Here is a 22,196-nt window from a genome sequence, read left to right as displayed (position 1 = left end):
ATGTTATTCTACTGACAGTGTTTGCCTTTCCTTATGGTCATCAGCTGGTGACTACTGCTACTTGGCTGCGAAGCACTTCATCCATAAAGAAAAGCACCATAAGTAATAATGAGTGTGAGTTTGTGTTCATTGCAAAGCAAGAATTCAGCTTCAACAAGAGTTTTTTTATCCAATTGAAATGAATCAAACTGTTTAACCTAATTGGGCTTCTATAAATCAGGAGTGTTGTCATATTAGTAATCCTCCCAGACAAGGCATTGCAATGAGGCGCCATGCAAAGAGTACAAATGTATAAACACGAAATGAATAGAATCCATTGACCTTCTGCTATTTAGAAGCCTTGTACATCTTCCCTCTATTATCACTACTTAATAAAATTACTACTTAACAACTGACGTTAGTAGGTCCTTTTAACCATTCAGAGACTGGATTTTTCCTTTCTGTGACTTTTTCTTCAGTCTGCGCATACAACCACAGAAAACCTCATCTTTTGATGATTATAAGGTAATAAAATATGCTAGTAAGGTAGGTAACGTACATCCATTGGAAACTGGGTTTTTTAAAAGACAGATTATATATGTTGTGTAATTTCTAAAAAATGAAGCAGGTATGTTCTAACTTGAAAGGACTACCGATTTATATCTCATTATAGATATATTTCTTTAAATGTCTTTCAAATAGTTGTCTTTGAAAATTAAATCTAATATATATCTAAAGTCACTATTTGTCTACTTTGACACTTCTATGCAGCTATAATTTTCCTTTTTTTTTTTTCCTATACTCACTTAAGGGTAACTTGGTTCAAATGCTCCCAGCAGCTTTCCTCTCAAGTTTCCAGATTCTTTCTCATCCAGGAAGGCTTTGTAATACTTCTATACATGTATCTGATTTCCTTTTGAAATTACTTTTACCCTGAATGGCACATTCCTGGCACATATACGACCATTTCCCATCCAAATCCCATGTAGACATTGTTGATTGGTCACATTGCTCTTTCAGCTTCAGGGTCGCTCCCCACAGAGCAGACAGCCACCATCAGCCAGGTGAAGCGAACCTGTGTGTCAGCTCAGCCAGAGTGGGTCCCTTGGTTCATTGCCACCATTCTTTTATAGGTGTTATGAAAACAAAAATGCAGACTACAGACACACCCTTATGCTTCCAAGAGAACAGGAGGCTTGTGTCTGTTTCCTCAAAAATTCCCTATGTCTGCCTCTTTGTTTCAATCTTTATTTTAATAAATAAATATATGTCTTATAGTAAAGATATGCATGCTGTGCTGTGCTTAGTCAGCCAGTCATGTCTGACTCTTTGCGACCCCATGGACGATAGCCTTCCAGGCTCCTCTGTCCATGGGGGCTTCTCCAGGCAAGAATACTGGAGTGGGTTGCCATGCCCTCCTCCAGGGGATCTTCCCAACCCCATGGAGTCGAACTGGGGTCTCCTGCATTGCAGACAGATTCTTTACCAGCTAAGCTACCAGGGAAGCCCAGAGATATGCATACATATCCTGTAATGTGTCAATTATATGTAAAGCATATTTGTATACCAGTAAGGTTTTATTACAACCCCTTAAATGTTAGGGTTTCCTTATCTTGCAGTTGAGAACTATGCTTACCATGTGCTTCTGAGCTTGTCAACTTTCCTTACCAATCATTTCAAATTTAAGGAAGGAAAAAAGAGTTTAAACTTTGCGTGTATGTGTTAAATTGTTCAACAACAGGATTTAGTACACAAAGAAATTAGAACCCCTCTAGCTCAACTGTCTGATTTTCCAAAAGAGGAAGCTGGGGATGAGAAAGGTTAAGTGAATCCCCAAAGTCCTACATGAAACAAAAAGTGGAAACAGGGAAGAAACCAGGCTTTCTGTGTCTTTGAACACACTGATCTTCCACCCAGTCATTAAACTGTGTGTGCTTATGAGACTAAAGCTTCCTTACTGAGTCACCTTTTTCTCCAGGTTCCCATGGTATGCTGGGTCAGTAGGCCTCAGGGATGCCTACACAATACTCTAAGGCAGTGAGACGGGTTCTTTCTCATTTGGATGATGTAGACATTTCTGTAAAAAAGCAAAACTTATCAACACAGTCCTCATAACTCCTACATTCTATTTCTGACACCTTAACCTAAAGTAATTTCACACTACCTCATAAAAACCTTTGAAAACAGAGCATCCAAAGATGATATTTTGCACCTACTGAATTCTCTTTTCCAAAAAAAGCCTCTAAATGTTACATTAAATTGCTGTATTTCCAAATTCTATTCTCCAGTCATCCTCTGTGACTTTTTTCAAAAGAAGCAAAAAGAGAAGGCAGGGGAAAGGAGAAAGGGGAAAGGACTGACATGGAAAAGGACTGAAGGTCTTCGCTGATCATGTTGACTTGCCCTTCTGGACTTAAGAGAAAGCAGCTAACAAGAGTATCTGTGGGTAGCTTGGCTCTGACTGTAGCTAGACAAGTATTAGAGAGTATCTCATTTTTGTTCAGTTCAGTTCACTTTCTGTTGGAGCAAGAATGCATCTGGGTGAGGAAAAACTTAACCTGCCAGTGACCTGTAAAGCAAAATCTATTTGTAATAACAGGAAGGTATAGAATACCCAAATTTCCTACTGCAAGGAAAATAGGAGTAAAGTAGAAGGTAACACACCACCTAAACTCAAAGATTTTGCAATCTAATTGAGGGAGATAAAACATATGTGCATGAAATAACTTAGAGATAAAAATAAAACATGTCAACAACAATGTAATACAATCTGAATGTTTAAATGCCAAGAAAGCAAATAACGAAGTGATCAGAATACAGTTCTTAAAGGCTTCCTCATAGAGACAGGCTTAAATATGGTTTTGGATATGGTGACTGACACACAGTGCAAAACAATTCAAATGTGTGTGGCTGTAAAAATAGGGAAGCAGGGAAATCGACCTCCGTCCCCTGGATTAATGCAATCTGCTTGTGTTATCCTTTTTTTTCCTTTTTTATAATTAATAGATTTTACTGGTGGGCTATCGTCCAGAGGGTCAGACACAACTGAAGCAACTTAGCATTCACGCACACATTTTTCAGAACAGATTTAGGTTTACAGAAAACTGAGTAGAATGTACAGAGAGAGTTTTCATATACTCTCTACTCCCCTTCCCCTTGCTCCCCAAAACACACACACACAAACACAGAATCTCCCCTGTTATTAACATCTTGCATTAAGTACATTTGTTTTAATTGATAAGCCATTATCAATACATCATTATGAGCTAAAGTCCATAGTTTACATTAAGGTTCACTCTTAATGTTGTAAATTACCTGGATTTTGATAAATACATACTGACATGTATGCACCATGATATCATACAGAATAACTCTGCTCCCTAGGACTCCTCTATGCTCTGCCCAGTCATTTCTCCCTCTTCCCAAACTCCTGGCAACCACTGATCTTTCACTATCTCTAGATTTTGCCTTTTCCAGAATGTCAGATGCTTGAAATCATATAGCCTTTTCAGATGGGCCTCTTCCACTTGGCAGCATACATTTTAAATGCATCTCTTCATGGTTTGAGCGTGCACTCCTTTTCATTGCCAAATAATATTCCATCACCCCACAATGTGAATGTCCCACAGTTTGTTTATCTTTTCACCCATTGAAGGACATTCATAAGCATTTTAGATTTAAAAACAAAGTTATTTTTTTTTTCTTAACCAATGCATGGGTAGGAAATTGATTCTCAGAACCCGTATTCTTTTTACCTTGAGACTTCTTTGTCTAGGGAAGTATGTTGTCATTTTTCTTTAACATGAGAGTAGGTGATCCTCTGTCTCCGTAAACTTGTGGGTCTCGAGCCACCTCACCCTTTTGGTTTCACTCTTTGATAACATGAAAGCAAAGCTTTTTAAAACATATAACCAAAAGTTATAAAATTATGAGAATTATGAAATTAAGTTCTGAGTTTTTAAGTTGAACATGGTTACTATCAAGCATCTATTGTGGGTCATGTCTTTTCCTGTCCGTTAGAACTGCAATTATGGTTTGCCTCCACAGTGAATCAGAATATAAATCTAAATTTGGAATTATGCCTTTTTCTCTCTTTTTTTAGCCACAGTGTTAATTATATCCAAAGAAACAATTCTATGACTTTTACAAAAGTGACATCCTAGGCTGTTGTTGACTCTAAATGAAGCCAAATATCACCTGACACACCTATGTCTCACTTTTTGACACCAAATAACATTGATAACCAAATTACTCTAGTAATAATAATTTTCAAGGGCTCCTCCCACCATGGCATTTGAAGGAAATTGTCAATGAAAACCATTTCCTTGGTTCCATAAATATGTATACGTGTTGACTTTAAGACAGCACACAGGAGACTTTGCCAGAAAAATTTAAAAGTTCAAGCAGAAAAAATAATCACAGCATCTCTCTGTCATTTGCTGCTTTGTATTTGTTTCCTTAAAATGCACAGCTAAATGCTCTCTACATACAGATATCACTTGGTAGGCAGGGTGTATCTTATTACTGTGTTATTTTCCAGTACATTTGGCATCGTTAAGGTAAAGTGTATTAACTTTCTCTCAAAATAAAGATGAAAACAGAGCTCTAGCAGTCGTGAATGCTTCAGCCATTGTCAGGAAGTTAAGAACTGACAGGAGGTCCAAATAACCAACTCTGCCTGGTGCATATACCATCATTTTCCCCTGGGATAGTCAGTCTAATCCTACAATGTATCTGACTGGCATGAATGTAGAATTACTTTCAATAAAGATTTTATTTCAAGCTTGGATGATTTCCCCCAAAACATCTTGTCACTGAGGCAAAGTATATCATAGAATATCTGATTTTTTTCCCTCCAAGTCAGCTTTTGAGGGCGAAAAATACACATTTCAACTCAAGTACTCAACTCAGGTCAATTCGCTGTAAAAATCACATTTTAACATATCTAGGCTGATTAAAGATTTGCTACGTTAAAGAAATCAGGGAGCTGTCAAAGAGAGCTTACTCTAAAGTCTGCAAATGTTAAGAATAAGTAACACATTTGCTCATCTACAGCTTGCACCCCCCCCCACCCCTGCAGTAACCTCCACATGAAGAGCAGGCAGGACAGATGACTCCACGAGCTAATACCCAGCTTCTAGAATATTTGTCTTTTTGCAAGTGAGGAACATTTAAAGGTCACATCTTCCAATAAGTATGAGATTGTTTCCAGGCTATATGAGAAATATGAATGGCCAGGTCATGATCACTCCAAAACCATCTTCATTTCTCCTTCTCTCTGTCTTTATCATCTTCTCTTCTTTCATGATGCCAAATTAAGTCAGCATGTCAAGATAGGGGAATAGTCGGTAGCAGTACACTACTCTATTTTGAGTTCACTGAAATGTTTCATTTTGGGCTTGCTTACATTATTTCAGCCTTGCTGTCACTTTGTTTAATTTATACTTGGTTCATATAGACTTTAAAATATCTTAGGTTACCTATAGCCTCACCCCTTACTCACTAAAAGCGCACAAATCACATGGCTTAGTTCTAATGGGATAGGAGTAATTACTTTAATATTTAATAATCATAGCACATTATATTTATACAATGTTTTAAATTCAAAATCCCTCTTATCTCTATTATTACATTTTATTACTAACATGTAATATTAAGATAAAATGTATGCTCAAGAATGAAAACTCAGCATGGATAACAGCAGATGAAACTTAGAGGAATGAAAAGGTCCAGATTTGAGTCATCACAGGTGATTACAAACGTGTGTGCTTGACAGTAGATACATGAGTAAACCTGACATCCATGTCCATATGCAGGAACTTGCACAATTTATTTCTCCACCACACTACAGATTACAAATTCATGTGTATAAAGGCAAAACAAATAGTTTCTATATTTAAGCCAAGTATTATATATATTTAAAGGGGTTTACCTTTCTGCAGATATAAGCATTTTACCTAAAATACAGTGTGATGGTCAGATTTCAGATGGTCAAGAAAAATGGTGTCATTATCTTTAGCTTCAACCACCTATAGTATAAATCAGATAAAAATTACGTTTTATTCTAAACTTTTCTCATCAGTTTTGTTCAAACCTGGTACATGTTAAAATCTCATTTTCAGATAATATGTGGGAAAGAAAGGTACTCTGCATAGTTACAAGCCCTGAACTAGGTCTCAAGAAATAGTATCTCTGTTTATCTCTGCATTCATGTTCTCACCATCTCTGATGTGCAAGAGATGTAAGTATTGTACCAAAATCAAAACTAATTTCCCCTTTGAGACCCTTTTTGCTTGTTTCTTTTCCCCAGAATTCAGATGTTTATGCATTCCACAAATATTTATTGAGTACCCAGTATGTATCGATCTAGATGGGAGTCGGGAAGACACAGCTGTGACAGAGAAGAGCTCCCATGGGCATCATTTCTGAGTAGGATGATAGGAAGGCAGACTGTCGCAAAACAGGCATGATTGGAGGCCCATTCTTTTAAATGTTTTAAATTTAGTCCATTCAGAGTGTCTTCTAGACACTTCTAGACATTTTCCTGGGTCATTTCTAGGTCTGGAGGGCTAAGAATGGCCTAAGCATTTGGTGGGGGGCAGGGAGAGCATCCATTTATACAGTATTTCAGTAAGTATTGGTTGAGCACCTATGAGCCAAAGACACATCCTGGTCTAGGAACACAGCACTGAACAGAGACAAAGCCCTGGTCCTTAAGATGTTTACATTCTGTTGGAGAAAGGTAATAAAGCAGATAAGCAGGATAGAAAGTGTCTGGCTTTTGTCACCTGTCCTGGATGGTCTTCATTTCCTTTTGAATGTTTGTCTTCATCTCTAACTTCCAATCCCAGGTCTGGTATCGGTCACCAACAGACACTGTGAAGGGTATCTTGCCATCTTTGTGTAGATATACCATGCAGTAATTTGTATTTAACTATTCCTGATACATTAAACATGAAGAACTCTGAGTTTTGTTTTGTTTTGTTTTGTTTAGCTTTTTACTTTGCATTGGAATATAGCTGATTAACAAATAATTTTGTGATAGTTTCAGGCAAACAGCAAAGGGACTCAGCCATAAACACACATGTATCCATTCTCCCCCAAACTCCCCTCCCATCCAGGCTGTCACATAACACTGAGCAGAGAAGAGCTCTGAGATTTTGTTCTAACCCTAGGTCTGCGCCAAGGGGAGAATAGAGGTCTGTCTGATCTCAGAATCCTCAAACTTGCCCACAGTCTGTCCTCAGGAAGAGGGATAGGAAGGGTTCCGGACTGAGCCACCTTGGACCTCACCAAGTCTCCATTCTCTTCTTAACTCTCCTCCCAATCCAGAGAAATCTTTCTCTTGTCTGGCAGCATGGTAACCTGGCTCTTCATCTACCTTCCAATCTACTGGTTAGGCCATCATTCCAATTTGAAGTTCAGGGCACTTAAGCCTTTGAAACCCCAAGGCCCAGTCCTTTGCAATTCAAATGCCCTAGTTTACAAAGAAACCAAAGCACTTTCTCTGTTCTTCTATTGTACCATCCCTCTACTGATGACAAAATGTTGTTGACGGAATCTTGGAGAAAAGGAAGAGGTATAAGCGAGGGTGGAGAAGAAACCTCAGTTATGATATATTATCCCACGTCATCTTTGACTTTCCCAAAATATTCATTCTTTCATCATTAATCTGGAAGCCCAAACCAAACCACATTTTAAATGTCATTTGATTTGCCATCCAGTGTGGGAATCTGGAACATCTCTGAATGCCCCCTGATGGAGAACTTGTGTTCTTTTTATATGTAGAATATTTAATAACCTTGATAGTCCCCTTATTTTTATAGTATACATTTAGAAAAACCTATACCAAAAATAATAATAACTAAATGACAGAATTATGAGGGATTTTTATTTTCTATTATAACTTGTCTACATTTTCTAAATTTTCTGTAATAAATGTGAATCTTTTGAAGCAGACTAGTCTATTTTCACAACTCTAATTCTTCATACAGAAGTGAAATTAGTCTGTGGGTCAATTTCAGGAACTGGATTTACTAGAGAAAAATAGACTTTTTCTTCCATATCATGTTTTTGTTTTTTTTTTTTTTTGCATTCAGTCATCACAGCTACCCTAACTGCTCTTTCTTCTGAAGTAAAACACCATCAGTCCCTGTCCTCCGTCACGGAGCAGGCTGCCACTCAGATGCACACATTCACCTTGGAGCCTCAACTTGCACAGCCAGAGTCAAGTCACTGTGAAAAATATATAAAACTTATTTTCCCTCAGAAAGTAAAATTAAGTGTGGACGACTGAATGCTGACACACAAATGACAACTGCCTTTCTTTCGGCTCTTCTGGAACCTCTTAAACTAGGAGACAATTTTCTAGAAAACTGCTGAAGTTTTGATGTTGATCCCTTAGTGAAATAGCTGTTCTCATCACCTATGTGAAGAGAAAAAAAAAGACGTTGATGAATTCTTACTTTGCATATTGATAGTATGTATTCCTTTTAGATTTATCTAAAATCATAAGGCAAATATTTAAGTTCCATATTTCCCACTAATGTCTTATAATTAGGTGCCTCACTCTGCTTGGCCTAATTAATGCTGATCCATGCACAACCCCCAATGTTCTGTATCAAATGTTACTAGCACATACTAGTGTTTTAACTGCCTTATTGGACAAATTCCAAGTAGAGAATAATAAACTGTGTTATATTTTTTATTTTCTAAAAATACTCCCAACATGTCATATATTTCCTAGCCTTTCTCTTTTAAACCCAGGGCAGTGTCTTCCCAGGATGATGATATTATCCATGGTTATTGCTAGATCAACAGAGCTCAGGGAATAGGCAAATTAAGACTTCTCTTACTGCTGACATGATCAAATGTGAATGGCTAAAACCATTTGAAAGCTTAAGAGAAAACACCTAAGGGAAACCGTAGCTGAAATTCTCAGTCTGTCTCACCAATAGTGCATTTCCTTCCACAATGATAAGTGAATACTCTCAGAAGTTGAACACACTGTATGAATCTGGAGAAAAAGGCAATATGTATTAATTTGGTTTTTCTTCCACCTGAAACCCTTTTCATTTCTATAAATATATCCTTGAATGTGAACTAGGTGATGAAAAAATCAAAATATGTCACCCAAGACTTTCTGACTCACTTCCCTTCCACATCTACCCCAGGTCTCAGGCCTCATCATTAAGAAACCCCTTGATTTCAAACCCCTTGATTTCTTGACTCTTAGTTATTTGTGGAAAGATCTATCTTTCAGAGTAATAAAGATCTGCATCTTCATCTAGGTGTTGCTGCCACTTAACTATGTGATCTCGATCAAATTATTCAGTGTTTCTCAGGCTCATTTTATCCATCTGAAAATTTTCTTTTATTTCTGAAAATTTTTTTTTAATGGAAATATTCATAGTGTATATTAAAGTTACAGTTATTTAAACAGTAAAGTGCTAGTTCAGAATATAAGCACAAATCAGCCAGAATAAAAAATACCAGGTGTTTTTGTCTGTGAGTTGTAGGATATATTATTGGGGGAATCAGCTAGCTATTGAAAAAAAATAGAGATTACCTTCACATTTCATATAGTAAAATACACTGAGATGAATTAGAGGATACAAAAATGACACCATTTTTAAAAACTAGAACAAAGTATTGATGACAATTACCTGATTTATTTAAATGGATGAATTTTATAATTAAAAAATAATGATAGAAATTCCAAAAGAAATAATGCTAGATATGACCACATAAAAATATAAATAAATAAAATTAAGGAAAAATATAATTGAGAGAATATAAATACAACAAAAGTAATGAAATATTATGCCATTTAACACAAAAAAAAAACTCAGAAATCTAATATGTACAAGTATGTTCATTGTAGCATTGTCTGTAACAGCGAAAAATTAGAAGCAACATAAAAGTCCATCAGCAAGGGAATGGTTAAATAAATTATTTTCATACTATGAAATGTAACAGCATTTTTCAAAGGATGAGGTATTTTTAAATGTACTGACTTGGAAAGATTCCCATGATATATAGTTAAGGGGGGAAAAGCAAGTTGTACTATAACATATTATGTATTTTTATCTCATTTTTTTTTTTTTAAGAAAATAGATACTAAAGAGATTGTTGTTGTTCAATCACTGTCATGTCTGATTCTGTGTGACCCCAAGGACTAGCCCACGAGGCTCCTCTGTCCATGAGATTTCCTAGGCAAGAATACTGGAATGAGTTGCTATTTCCATCTCCGGGGTATCGTCCCAACTGAGGGATCAAACTTGTCCTGCATTGGTAGGCAGATTCTTTACTGCTGAGCCACCAGATGAAGCCATCCAGGTAGATGGATAGATAAATAGAAAAACATCCAGAAGGAGCACCCATCTGTTAATTATCGTTGTCTTGAAGGAGTTTGACTAGAAAAACAGAAGGTTTGACCTTTTCATTCTATATTCTCCTGATTAGCACACTTTTTAAAGACTGTGTGTTAGTTTTGTTATACAAAATAATTAAATGGATGAAACAAACAAAATTATATGCTCTCAATAAGAAAAAGGCAGGTGATATGAAAGGTTATTCACAGAAGAGATAATCCATATTTTTGTGCTTTTTTAACTTCTTCCCCATTTCCTAAATTCAAAGAATCCTAACTTTAAACAATGACAGATCATTTTTCACCTATCAAGTTAGCAATTATTTTAAGAAGAACAAAATCTAGTGATAATAATGCTATCAGGACTATGAATTGTCATGTTACATATCCCACATTATCGTGATTTAAGAAAAGAAAACCTTTAACTTAATGATCTAGTGTGAATTCTCAAAGTGTGGTCCCCAGACCAATTGTATCCTCTCAAGGAACTTGTGACTAGTGTAATATTCTCAAGTCCCTCCCCAGAGTTGCTGAACCAGAAGTCTGAAGGTGAAGTTCAGTGATTTGTGATATAACCCAGTTTCTAAATTATTCTCATGGATGGTAAAGTTTCAGAACCATTGATCTAATTGCTACATTTCTACCACTGCAGAGTTTCTCAATAGCAGCAGTATTGACATTTGGGGCTGGATAAATTGTTTGGGGAGACTGTCCTATGCATTGTAGAATGTTTAGCACCATCCTTTGCCTCTGACTCACTAGATGCCATAGCAACTCACCTTCTCCACTCCACCCAGTCATGACAATCTTTGATGTCTCCAAGCATCGCAAATGCCTCATGGGAGATGTGGGAGTAGGGAGTTGCCCCTATATGAAAACAACTGCCTAAAGAAATACTCCAAAAATGTAGAGAATGAGTACACAAAAAAAGGTTTTTTAATATAGTAATTACATTTATACTAAGAAATCATAGAGTACAAACCTTTCTGTCCCATATAAGATAATTAGTAAAAGCTATGGTAAAGAATCTGCCTGCCAAGGCCGGTAGACATAAGAGACACAGGTTCGATCCCTGGGTCGGGAAGATCTTCTGGAGAAGGGCCCAGCCACCCACTGCAGTATTCTTGCCTGGAGAATCTCATGGACAGAGGAGCCTGGCGGGCTACGGTTCATGGGGTCACAAAGAGTCGGACACGACTGAGTAACTAACTCACAATACACATGTAAGACATGAGAACTGCTTATGACAGAAGTGAAAAATGTTGGCCACAAAATTATATAGAAAGTATTTTCTTGAATGTGTATGTAAATAAATTATTTATACACATGTATTGAATGCTGTCAGTGCCATTCTCCTGCTCAAAACCCAAGGATGAACACCTGTTCACTGTTAGAATTAAGTCCTAAGTCCTCCCCACAGCATCTCCTACCTTATCTGTCTCACTCCCCAGCCTTCAGCTATACCACCCTCTTCTCTATTCCCAGAACCACCCAGCACAACCTCACAACTGGGGCTTTCTACCTGTTTTCCTGCCTGGAGTTTTCCTTCCTGTGGTGTGTGCACATAAGCTGCTCTCTGCCCAAGTGTCCTTGCCTTAGAAAGAACTTCTGAGTACCTTGTCTGCTATGTGTAGCACTTTCCACCTCTCTCTGCCCAACAAAATAATCTGGGGACTCTGTTATCTTCAGCCAGCCAGGCTCTACTCATTCTTAGCAAAGAAAACTCTCTGGGGATGGATTCTAGGCCATTAGGAACTTTTAAGAGGCTCCGAGGGTCAGTGGAAGAACCACCACTTCTCTTAGTCTTTCTTAAAGTACCTCCGTGCCGAAATCACTTTGTATATTAATTAGTGGATTGTTTCTTGTCTGGTTCCCCCACTAGATTATAAGCTGCATATGGGCAGGAACTTTGTCTATTTTACTCACTGCATCATCCCCAACATCCAGAACAACATCAGGCACCTAGCAGGTGTTGAGTAATAGCAGGTCTATTGAATAACAGATTTTAATGAATGAAAAATGATTACCTTGAGTTACTGTTACAGTTATCGGTGTGTTTTTTTTTCTTTATCATACTTTCCTTAACTTCTCAAATTCTAATTGAATGTATTACTAATCAGAGCAAGAGATGAATTTTAATTCTGCCTTTGAAAAGCATGGTATATTGGAAGCACAGTGATTAGCATGTAATGGATACTCGGCAAATAGGGCTTTGGCTATGAGATCCCATTTTATATATGTTGTTGTCACCTTATAGAATACATATTACAACCAGAAATAAGCCATTTTTAAGTCTATGGGCTAGTCATTTTTTTTTTAGTCATTCCTCGTCTCTTATAGTTCTGAGTATTGCTTTAAAGATACATTATACTCTCCTTGTAATGGCCAATCAATATAAATATGAAACAAGTGAATAATTGAAAATGTTTCAATCTTTTGCAATGAAATCAATGCAAAGAGGGTACTCAATAAATGTAAAGAATAAGGCCATGTTAGCTGTTAATGCGTAACTACCATATAAAGTACCTTTTCCACAATGTACTTTGAAAGAATTACATACACATAGCTTCAAAGATAATTTAAAAGCAAAAATGTCAGAACATAGCAGTAATTCTCTTTTAGGAGGATAATTCTTTGCTTACTTTGGAAGACAATAATAATAGGATATTTAAGTATAAAATTGAAGATTTTACAATTAGTTTAAGCCAGTTGCTGTGTAAATTTGCATATAAAAATGACAGTCATCAGTGAATGACCACCTTGAAATATATTAGTTTTAAATGCAAATAACATTTATAAATGCTCGTCTTCTTTTGTAATATTTGAAAATTTTTCTAACATACAGCCCTGACTTTAGGAAAAAGTAGACTTTGTGCTAAGTCCCCAGTCTTAAAAAAAAAAAAAAAAAAAAAAGGCCAATGTAGACATGGCAGTATATTTTGTGCAGATTGAGAGTAGGCAAGCATATGGTTAGCATGGATCCCCCCCAAAGTAGTTATAGCACATAGGAAGCATAAATTGAGCACAGTGAAAATTTATTCTATTTTTAGCAGCTTCTCCTCACTGAAGTGGTCAAAGTCACAATTAATGTTTCACATACAGTGGATGAGCTGTATTATACAAACCAAGTGCGACCTGATGGCAAAAGTGCATTTACCACCACACTTTCTCCATTAGAGTTAAACCATCCTAAAGTTATGTGTGTCAGAAAATCACAGTAGTCCAGAGATAGAGAAGGGAATACTTATAATACACCTCCAATAACCTGAGGCTTGTCCTGCAGGCAGTTATGGGGCTTTCGACTTCCTTTGCAAGTCACTATGATAACAGCAAAGCACAAACTTAAAAGGAAGTTTGCATCCTTACATCTGTTTGTAGCTGGACTACTATTAAATGCTTTGGTCTTCTTAATTCAGCATTAATTTTAAGCTTTATAGTAAATCTCTCTTTCAGTTTGAATCATTTGGCTATGATTTTCAGCAACTAAGAAATTTCTTTGAGTTAGTGATTCAGCTCACTTTTGGAAAAAACTTACCTAGCTTAAGTCTGTGAAGATTTTTTTGTCTGGGGCCCAACATCTGTAGCTGTGGATTATAGATTGTTTCTAAATTAATCTAAAATTGATAAATCGTTGCTCCTTCCATTGGGGCCTGACAAAAAGTAGCTCTGGCATTTCTTCTCCTTTTTTGTGCTGTGAACTGTACATCACCTTTTTAATCTCTTGCCAGAAAAATGAATTCTTACCTACTTTAAGATTTTTATAAACTTAAATTTTACTTAGTGGTTAAAGAGCTTCTTTTACAAAGAGTATATATCAAGTGCTATTTTGTGAACAAATTCATAAAATCATAATTATTCTTGTCAAGCTATTTTAAACTTAGCAGTTTTCATAAATAGCCTTTTTCAAAAGAGTTGCAGTTTAAGATGTTTTTCCTATTACTGAAGCATTCACAGGCAGTAATGTCTGAGCTCCTCACATTGCTTCAAATCAGGTCTCTTCACTGTAAGGATTTCTTCGGAGTAAACTAATGGTGAGTGAACAAACATGTAGAATTTCCAAATACTGATCTAAATGTTTTTACACCTTTTCACCGTCCAGCCATTTGCTGTATAATAATCTCTCAGCCATGTCACTGCTCTCACCTTTCTCGTTCAGATGTGGTCTTTTTGCCTTTGGCCTTTGTTTGGTCTTCAAAGAGCTTCCCAGCTGGTGCAAGTGGTGAGGAACCTACCTGCCAACGCAGGTAGACGATAGATGCGGATTCAATCCCTGGGTTGAGAGTGGGGTCGCTGTGCCCCACTCCAGTATTCTTGTCCTAAAAAGGGAGTTCCTTTCATTTCTTTGCTGAAAACAGGTTAAATGGTAGCTCAAAATTTACAACATTGTCATGGAGTTTAAGGCCAAATGAAATCTAAGCCCTGCCAGAGGGGTGGAACTTGCCAAAAGTGACCACAATCTGATCTCTTTGAGTTAGCTGCTAGAGAGTTCTGAAGCCTGAGTGGCAGAGGAGATTCAAATCCATGCTGTTTCAGACTTAGTAGATCCTTAGCAAAGCACACTAGAGTAACATGTCTCAATATATGCTCCTCCTTGTCACTCAAGAAAGAGGATCCACAATGTTCAAGTAAGTTAGGGAACACGTTAAGTTACACAAAGATGAACAGGGTTAGTTTTCTGCAGGACTTGTCAGAGCCTGTATTATGCTATTGTACATTGTAAATTTCCAAGAAGGAAAAATGGCATATAATTTTCTGCAAACTTATCTTACTCCAGACTGCTATTTTTGTGAAGTGTGTCACAGAGATGGTGTTTGCAGAACTCACTTTAGTGAAAGCTGTCCTGGAAGTACTGCCAAACCCATAGTAAAAATGTATTTGGTTTCTGAATCAGATCCTCCCCTCCAATAATACAGCTTAACTGCATTTTAAGCTACTGGAAGTATAACTTACTGTTTTTGAGAGTTTTCCATCTTAGATACTAGATTGCATTTTTTTTCCATTCCGGGCTTTCATTTCTTTCAGTAGCCTATATTTCTCCTCTGCATATGTTTTACTAGTTGAAGCCTTCAGAAATAATGGCACTTGCAATGCACAGCTAGTCCCCACAGCGAGAGAGGAAAGTATTAGATCCATTGATTTGAGGTTAAAAAAAAATAGAGATTTGAAGAATTTTGTAGGATAGTATTCTAGCTGTATTTTGAAATTGTGGTTGACTACTTATGTTCTCCTAAATCAACCACTTAACTGCTTAAGAATCTTTTGAGGTAGAGCATAGGTAGGTTCGTATTTGAATAGTGAAGTCTGTAACAGCATGAATACATTTTCCAAACATCCGCAGTTTGGGAGGCTTCTTTGCTAGATGTATCTATCACCACCTCTACTATAAAGGGGTTTAATCTAATGTGAATGTTGATATGAGAATATTTTTGCCTATCTACGTGAATCATATAATTCAGTGGTTAGTGATTTCCACCCGCAAATAGCCTTCACCCTCAGCATCTTTTCTAACCTAAAGATTGATTGATTTCTCAATATATCAACTACTGATTGGTTGATATTCAGAACATAAATTGCCAATGAAATACACAGATAGACACACAAGCATACATTTTGTAACAGAGAGTAGGCACGATAGTATGAATTCTGTATAATATACATCCACATTTTCTTAACCTTTCTTAACTACATTTGATTTCTCTAAGTGTTATTGCAAGTTACTTAATTTTCCCAAACTTAGGAAAAAATTCCAAACTGCTAGGAAAATTTAACCTGCAGTAATACAAGTATAACAAGAATACAGAACTATATATTATTTGGTAAAATCTACTTGTAACAGGATTACTTGAAAGCACCCGTGAGTTAAAACTGTTTTTATTAAAATCACATGGAAAGTGCGCAGAGAAATGGATACAAATGACACAGACTGAGATGGAATGAATGTTCTGCATTTACACATGAAGAGCACAAAATGAACATTTGACAAAGGGCAAATTCAGGAAACTGATGAACTGGCAGAAATCCGTTTTAGGAGTCCCTCCCATGATCCACCGGCCAAGAGAGAGAAACCTTTGCCTGAGGGGGGCCTCTGATAGCTGCTCCGCCTCCTGCTCTTCACTCCACTGAAGCTCAGCCTTGGTTTCTTCTCTGGATTGGGTCTTGCTCTGGATTCTCAGGCCAGGACTTTGGCTGAGTAGGAAAAATATAAAGAACATTGGGACACTTTATAAATAATCCAGTCCCCTTTCTGCATCCTTTTACTCTCCCCACAGATGGAGTCCCACCAGCTGTGTCTTTCAGGTTGGGCTGAGTTACCCCTCCAGTCACCCCAGTTCCTCCAGACACCATAGACCTCTTCCAGTTTCTACCTCCATAACCTCCTGACAGCCATGATCGTCCCCTCCAGGAATCTGCTTTTGGACCTCCCTTGATTTCTAGCCTCCCCTTGAGGGTGTGGGTTCACTCGCTCAATCATGTCCAATTCTTTGCAACCCTTTGGACTGTTACCCACCAGGCTCCTCTGTAATCAGAGACACTTTTGGCTCCCAGCGACCCCAAATCTCATTGTTCCTGTTTTGACTGAAATGATAGCCATTATTAACTAGGAAACTCTATCTCTATCTGTCTTTATATTCTTCCTTTCCCTTTTCAGTCTCCCTGGATTCCCAGACCTCTTCTACTCTGTTGAGCCTATATCAGTCATTCACCTTCATACTTGAATAGTGTCTTACTTTTAATTCTACCAACTTCATGCTCTATGACCTCTGAGCCCTGTTCTCTGCTAGATAACTCTCATCAGCTTGGAACTTCGGTACCAATGGGTAATGTTGTGAAAGCAACTTTTACCTAATAGTTACTCAGTTAATTGATCAGTTATGTTATCTCTTTCCATATTTGTTTAACAAATTTACTGTTATTGCGGCAGAGTCAATGAAGAAGTTAGTATTCCAAAAAAGATACTACTTTTATTTTTTTTTTATCGGAGTATAGTTGCTTTACAATGTTGTGTTAATTTCTGTTGTAAAACAAAGTGACTCAGCTGTATGTACACATATATCCCCTCCCCTTGGGTCTTCTACCCACCTCCACACCCATCCCACCCATCTAGATCATTATAGAGCACCGAACAAGACGGTATTACTTTAGATCCAAGAGAGAAAATCTGTTTTCCTTCTCAATGAATCTTACTAGTGATTTTTGTAATGAAGAGCTCTGGGAGAAGCTCAAGAGAGACTTTAAGCCAAGGTAAATAGGTGTGTTAAAGGGAAGCATAGCCCCACTCCATCTTTCCCTCCTCCGGGTTAGGAGAATGTTTTAAAATCATTCTACAGACATTTGGTAAATGTAGTAGCAAGTGGTGCAGTTTCTATATTCCAAAGGAAACTTTAAACTTGATGTCTCCGATAACACACCAATACTTTAAAATATGAGAATCCCTTCCAGAAATGTAGTCACGCCAACATACTCACAGGTATGAAGACTTTTCATATAAAGAAGAAGAAAAGTGAAAATGGGAGGCAGAATATCCTGAATATTTAGTCCAAGTTTAAGAGTCATTTTGCCCACAATGAATCCATTGTAACCAGACTGTCAATCACAATGCTACAGTGTGGAATAAAAATCCAGACCCTCTTATGGAAGGATCTATAACCATGTGGAGAATGGCAGAGAGACAAGTCAGCCAATTACTAAGCATAGGAGCCATAACACACACCAGGGCAGTGATGTTTCCATGGGCGCTGCAGCCTGCTTGCCTGGGTTCGAGCCTCAGTTCTGTGTGACATCGGGCACTTCACCACTCTTGGCTTCAGTTTTCTTATTTGTAAAAAGGGCTTAATAATAGAATTGGACGTGAGTTTGAGCACTCCAGAAAATAGTGAAGGACGGGGAAGCCTGGTGTACTGCAGTCCATGGGATCACAAAGATTTGGACACGTCTGAGCAACTAAACAACAACAACCTCATGGGATTATTATGAGGATCAAGTGAGACAATAAAATTGCTTACAATGAAATCAATGATACTTCCATTTTCAAACCTAAGTAATAAGTAAAATAAACTTGCTTAGAATAATTCTTACTATTGACATTGACCAAATCAAGGACATCTTGCCGGTCAGGAATTTGTGCTGTGGGAAGCCCCAAATGGAAGGCATTAGCCTTTCTCAGCGCCTTTCAGGAGAGTGAAGGCAGGGCCTTTTTCACAGAAATGGCCCTGATGGAGGTTTGTGGAGGGATGCAAAGAGAACAAGTCTTCTTCCTCTTGCCTCCATGCGTGGAGACTAGGTCAGCCCACACAGACCAGACACAGAGTCCTCTAGAGGACAAGCAGGGCTCCAATGGGCCCTGAGAACAGAGACCCCACTGCTCTGTAGTGGTGTTCCCTTGCCTCACTATGTTCTCTGTGCTCAGATTTCCCTTGGGTTGGGGGGTCTGGAAGAATGCAGAGTTTAGTATTTGTTAGCACCCTGTCCTTCCATATGCTTTCCCTTTTTTCCTTACATCACTAAATCCCCACTCTCCCAAATTTTAATATAAAACCAAGGAGGCCTCAATTGTGAGAATAAGCATTGTTTTGTTTTATTTTAAAGCCTCCACATAGAAGATGGGGCTTTAATTTCTTTTTAAGAGTCCCATGTTGATTCAGGCAAGGCACTACCATTAATAAAACCACATCCTAATGTTTCATTGGTATTGCAAGTCTTCACAGTCCTCACACAAAAAAACATTTCTTTGATTCCAGTGGGACTTTTTTCCTGTGCAAATGCTACAGGCTTCTGTATTTTATTGAATGAAAGGGGTGGGGATACTTGTTATACACCTAAATGTTCATCACTTTGCCAACAAAGGTCCATATAGTCAAAGCTATGGTTTTTCTGGTAGTCGTACAGATGTGAGAGCTGGATCATAAAGAAAGCTGAGCGCTGAAGAATTGATGCTTTCAAATTGTGGTGCTGGAGAAGACTCTTGAGAGTCCCTTGGACTGCAAAGAGATCAAACCAGTCCATCCTAAAGGAAGTCAACCCTGAGGGATTGATGTTGAAGCTGAAGCTCCAATACTTTGGCCACCTGATGCAAAGAGCCAACTCATTGGAAAAGACCCTGATGCTGGGAAAGACTGAAGACAGGAGGAGAAGGGGACAATAGAGGATGAGATGGATGGATGGCATCACCAACTCAATGAACATGAGTTTGAGCAAACTCTGGAAGAAGGACAGGGAAGCCTGGCATGCTGCAGTTCATGGGGTTGCAAAGAGTCAGACACAACTTAGCACTTTCTACAAAACAGAGTACAAATAGCATTTTTCAGGAATACTTTACTCACACTAATCACTAAGAATTTAACTATTTTTTTCAGCTCTTGTTTCTACTCATAAATTATGCCTATATTGTTCTATTTTTTGCATCTCTGGCTTCTTACCTGTACTATGCATGTCTCACCTGTTTCCTCCATTGACTCTAGCCACTTCAAAGATTGAATCTTGTTAACTGTCACAGTAATTGTTGTAATTTATTCATTCCACATTTATTGAGCACCCATAGTGGCTAAGTACTATGAGGATAGAATCCTTCCCTTGAAAGTCATAGGTTCTATTTCCACCCAATAAAGCATAAGGAGTAGATTAAATAATGTTACTGTAGGTGTTTTCCTGAAATCTAAAATTGGTTTTGCTGGTGTCACATTCTCTGTTTGGTCAAAGCCAATCTCTGCCCTTACTTTCCTTCTTTAAGTTGAAATTTAAGAGAGAAAAAGAATTCAAGAACACAGAACTTTACAATTCAAAAACAGTCACAAGTTTTTATTTAAACTCCATTGGGTCTTTTTGCTTTCTCTCTCTCCATAGGATAGTGGCCAGAGCATCCAAGAACCTCATGTCCACTCAAAGCCTAGGGATTGTGTTTGGACCCACCCTTCTGCGAGCCGAAAACGAGTCGGGGAACATGGCGGTGCATATGGTGTACCAGAATCAGATCGCTGAGCTGATGCTGAGCGAATACGACAGGATCTTCAGCTGACTGACAGACACGGCGAGCTACTGAGTGCGCTCACATCTGTCTCGATGCCTAATATTTTTACATTTCTGTAAACATATTTCTGAAATATTTTTTTCCTTTCAAGCGACAGATGCCTCATTTTGTGAAAACTTAATGACGATTTTGTGTTTAAGTTCCAAACATTTGAATAAAATAGTTGACAATATTTGCCTATATGTCTTCTACATTAACCCCTTCACTGCTATGCCTTCCAGCACTTCTAGGCATACATTATGGATGCTCTACACTGTCAAATAGTGTGCAGAGGACACAGCATATCCAAAAATAGCCTTAATGAGACTCTTGGGCATTGCACGTGTGCTTGTGTATGTGCAGATATGTGAGTGAGTGTGAATGTGCCCGAGAGGACGGGTATGTGTTCACACAGGTGAACACCCTGGCCGCCTCAGGCCTGTGTTCAAACACCCCCAGGTATACAAGCAGAACTGAAAGAGGGGGCAAGACACAAATGAATAATTTTTAAACATAACAAAAGAAATCAGGATTTCAACCAAAATAGACATACCTCATCTTTCAAGAACACTTTTGTAAGTGTAAATCTAGTCCAGCCATCCTTGGTGCTAGATGCTGAAATTTACAAATACATGTAGAATGGCAATTTTTCTGAAGACAAATGACAGTTCAAAACATTTGCCATTGGATATGTTTTTTACGTATACTATTAGCAGTCCCATAAACATACTGTCTTATAAACTAGAAGCAAAATTAGTGCCTTGCAATTTTGATCTTTATATTATACAGGAACTGCATGCTCATTTTTAATGTTAACATCCATTTTGAATCTTCATCAAACTGTATATCTTCCTTTTTTTCCCTGGCTATGTCATTTTATGTAGAATTTTTATTATGCTTCTGAGGATGCTTTATTGGTGAATTACATTAAATCCATCTAGAAAGAACTTTTTTTAAAAAGGTTTTTTTTTTTTTAATATGCCCCAAAGATTACTTGACTAAACTTGGATGGCTTTATCCATTTGATGGTTAGCTTCAGTTGTCATGGATAAACAAAAGGGTAACTGTCTAGAATATATCAAACATTGTTTTATTTTGAAAACTATGTTCTAGCTGAACACATCTCATACTGGTTTTGTGAAAGTATTCTGCTGATAAAAATGTAGACTTATGTTTGACAGCTTTTTAATCAAATTCAAATGGAATAAATAAAACTAATCCAGTGTGATAAAGAGTAAGTCTAGTATCGATTTGTTCATAAAATGAAAAATAAAGCATGTAAATAAAATGCGTGAAGCATGGACCCAATAGCAAACACTTACAGCATAAGGAGCTCAGAGGCCTGGGCTGTCTGCATAGATAGGGTGTACAGGAGAGGAGAGAAACTGCTCAATAGAAAGCCAGATGTTCACACAGCTCCCACATCCACGGCGCTGCTTGAAGAAGGAGAGGCTTCCCTCGCCCCTGTTGAATGTCTTCCTTTTGGCAATGGCGCCAGTAAGTCGGCATATGCCCAAAAACACAAGTGACCACAATAAATGCTGAAGTGTGGTTTCATCAAGTGGGATGTATAGAAATACCACAAAGCCAAGGAAAGTCACACGAGACAGAACCCCATGATCTAAAGTCACTGGTAAACAGTGAGCTGACAGACTTGCCAGCTTCAAGCTCTTCTTTTATTCCACGTTGTGCTTATGTCTTTTGGGAAAACATGGAGACATGAAAGGAGTCTCCGGCATTCAAGTGCTCATTTCCATGGCATTCCATATTCTCAATAAGGTCTCCTCCAGGACTTTCATTACTTCTTCTTTAATTACTTTTGAAGCGGGAAGGACTAGGTTT

The 22,196-nt window shown here is 37.8% G+C and overlaps 1 protein-coding gene across 2 annotated transcripts in view; it reads left to right on the top strand.

The window, feature by feature from the left end:
• Positions 1–20,547, top strand: part of ARHGAP15 (Rho GTPase activating protein 15) — a 677,227-nt gene extending 656,680 nt beyond the window's left edge. For both annotated transcript variants that reach the window (XM_043894414.1, XM_043894415.1), the window contains exon 14: positions 20,192–20,547. In XM_043894414.1, the coding sequence (XP_043750349.1) occupies positions 20,192–20,363 (172 nt within the window). In that variant the 3' untranslated portion in view covers positions 20,364–20,547. The remainder of the gene's footprint in view (positions 1–20,191) is intronic.
• The last annotated feature ends 1,649 nt before the right edge of the window (positions 20,548–22,196 follow it).

Source organism: Cervus elaphus, chromosome 33 (genome assembly GCF_910594005.1).
Source record: "Cervus elaphus chromosome 33, mCerEla1.1, whole genome shotgun sequence".
Lineage (NCBI taxonomy): Eukaryota > Metazoa > Chordata > Mammalia > Artiodactyla > Cervidae > Cervus > Cervus elaphus.
Note: the sequence above shows the minus strand (reverse complement) of the source record. Positions and strands in the feature narration are given on the sequence as shown.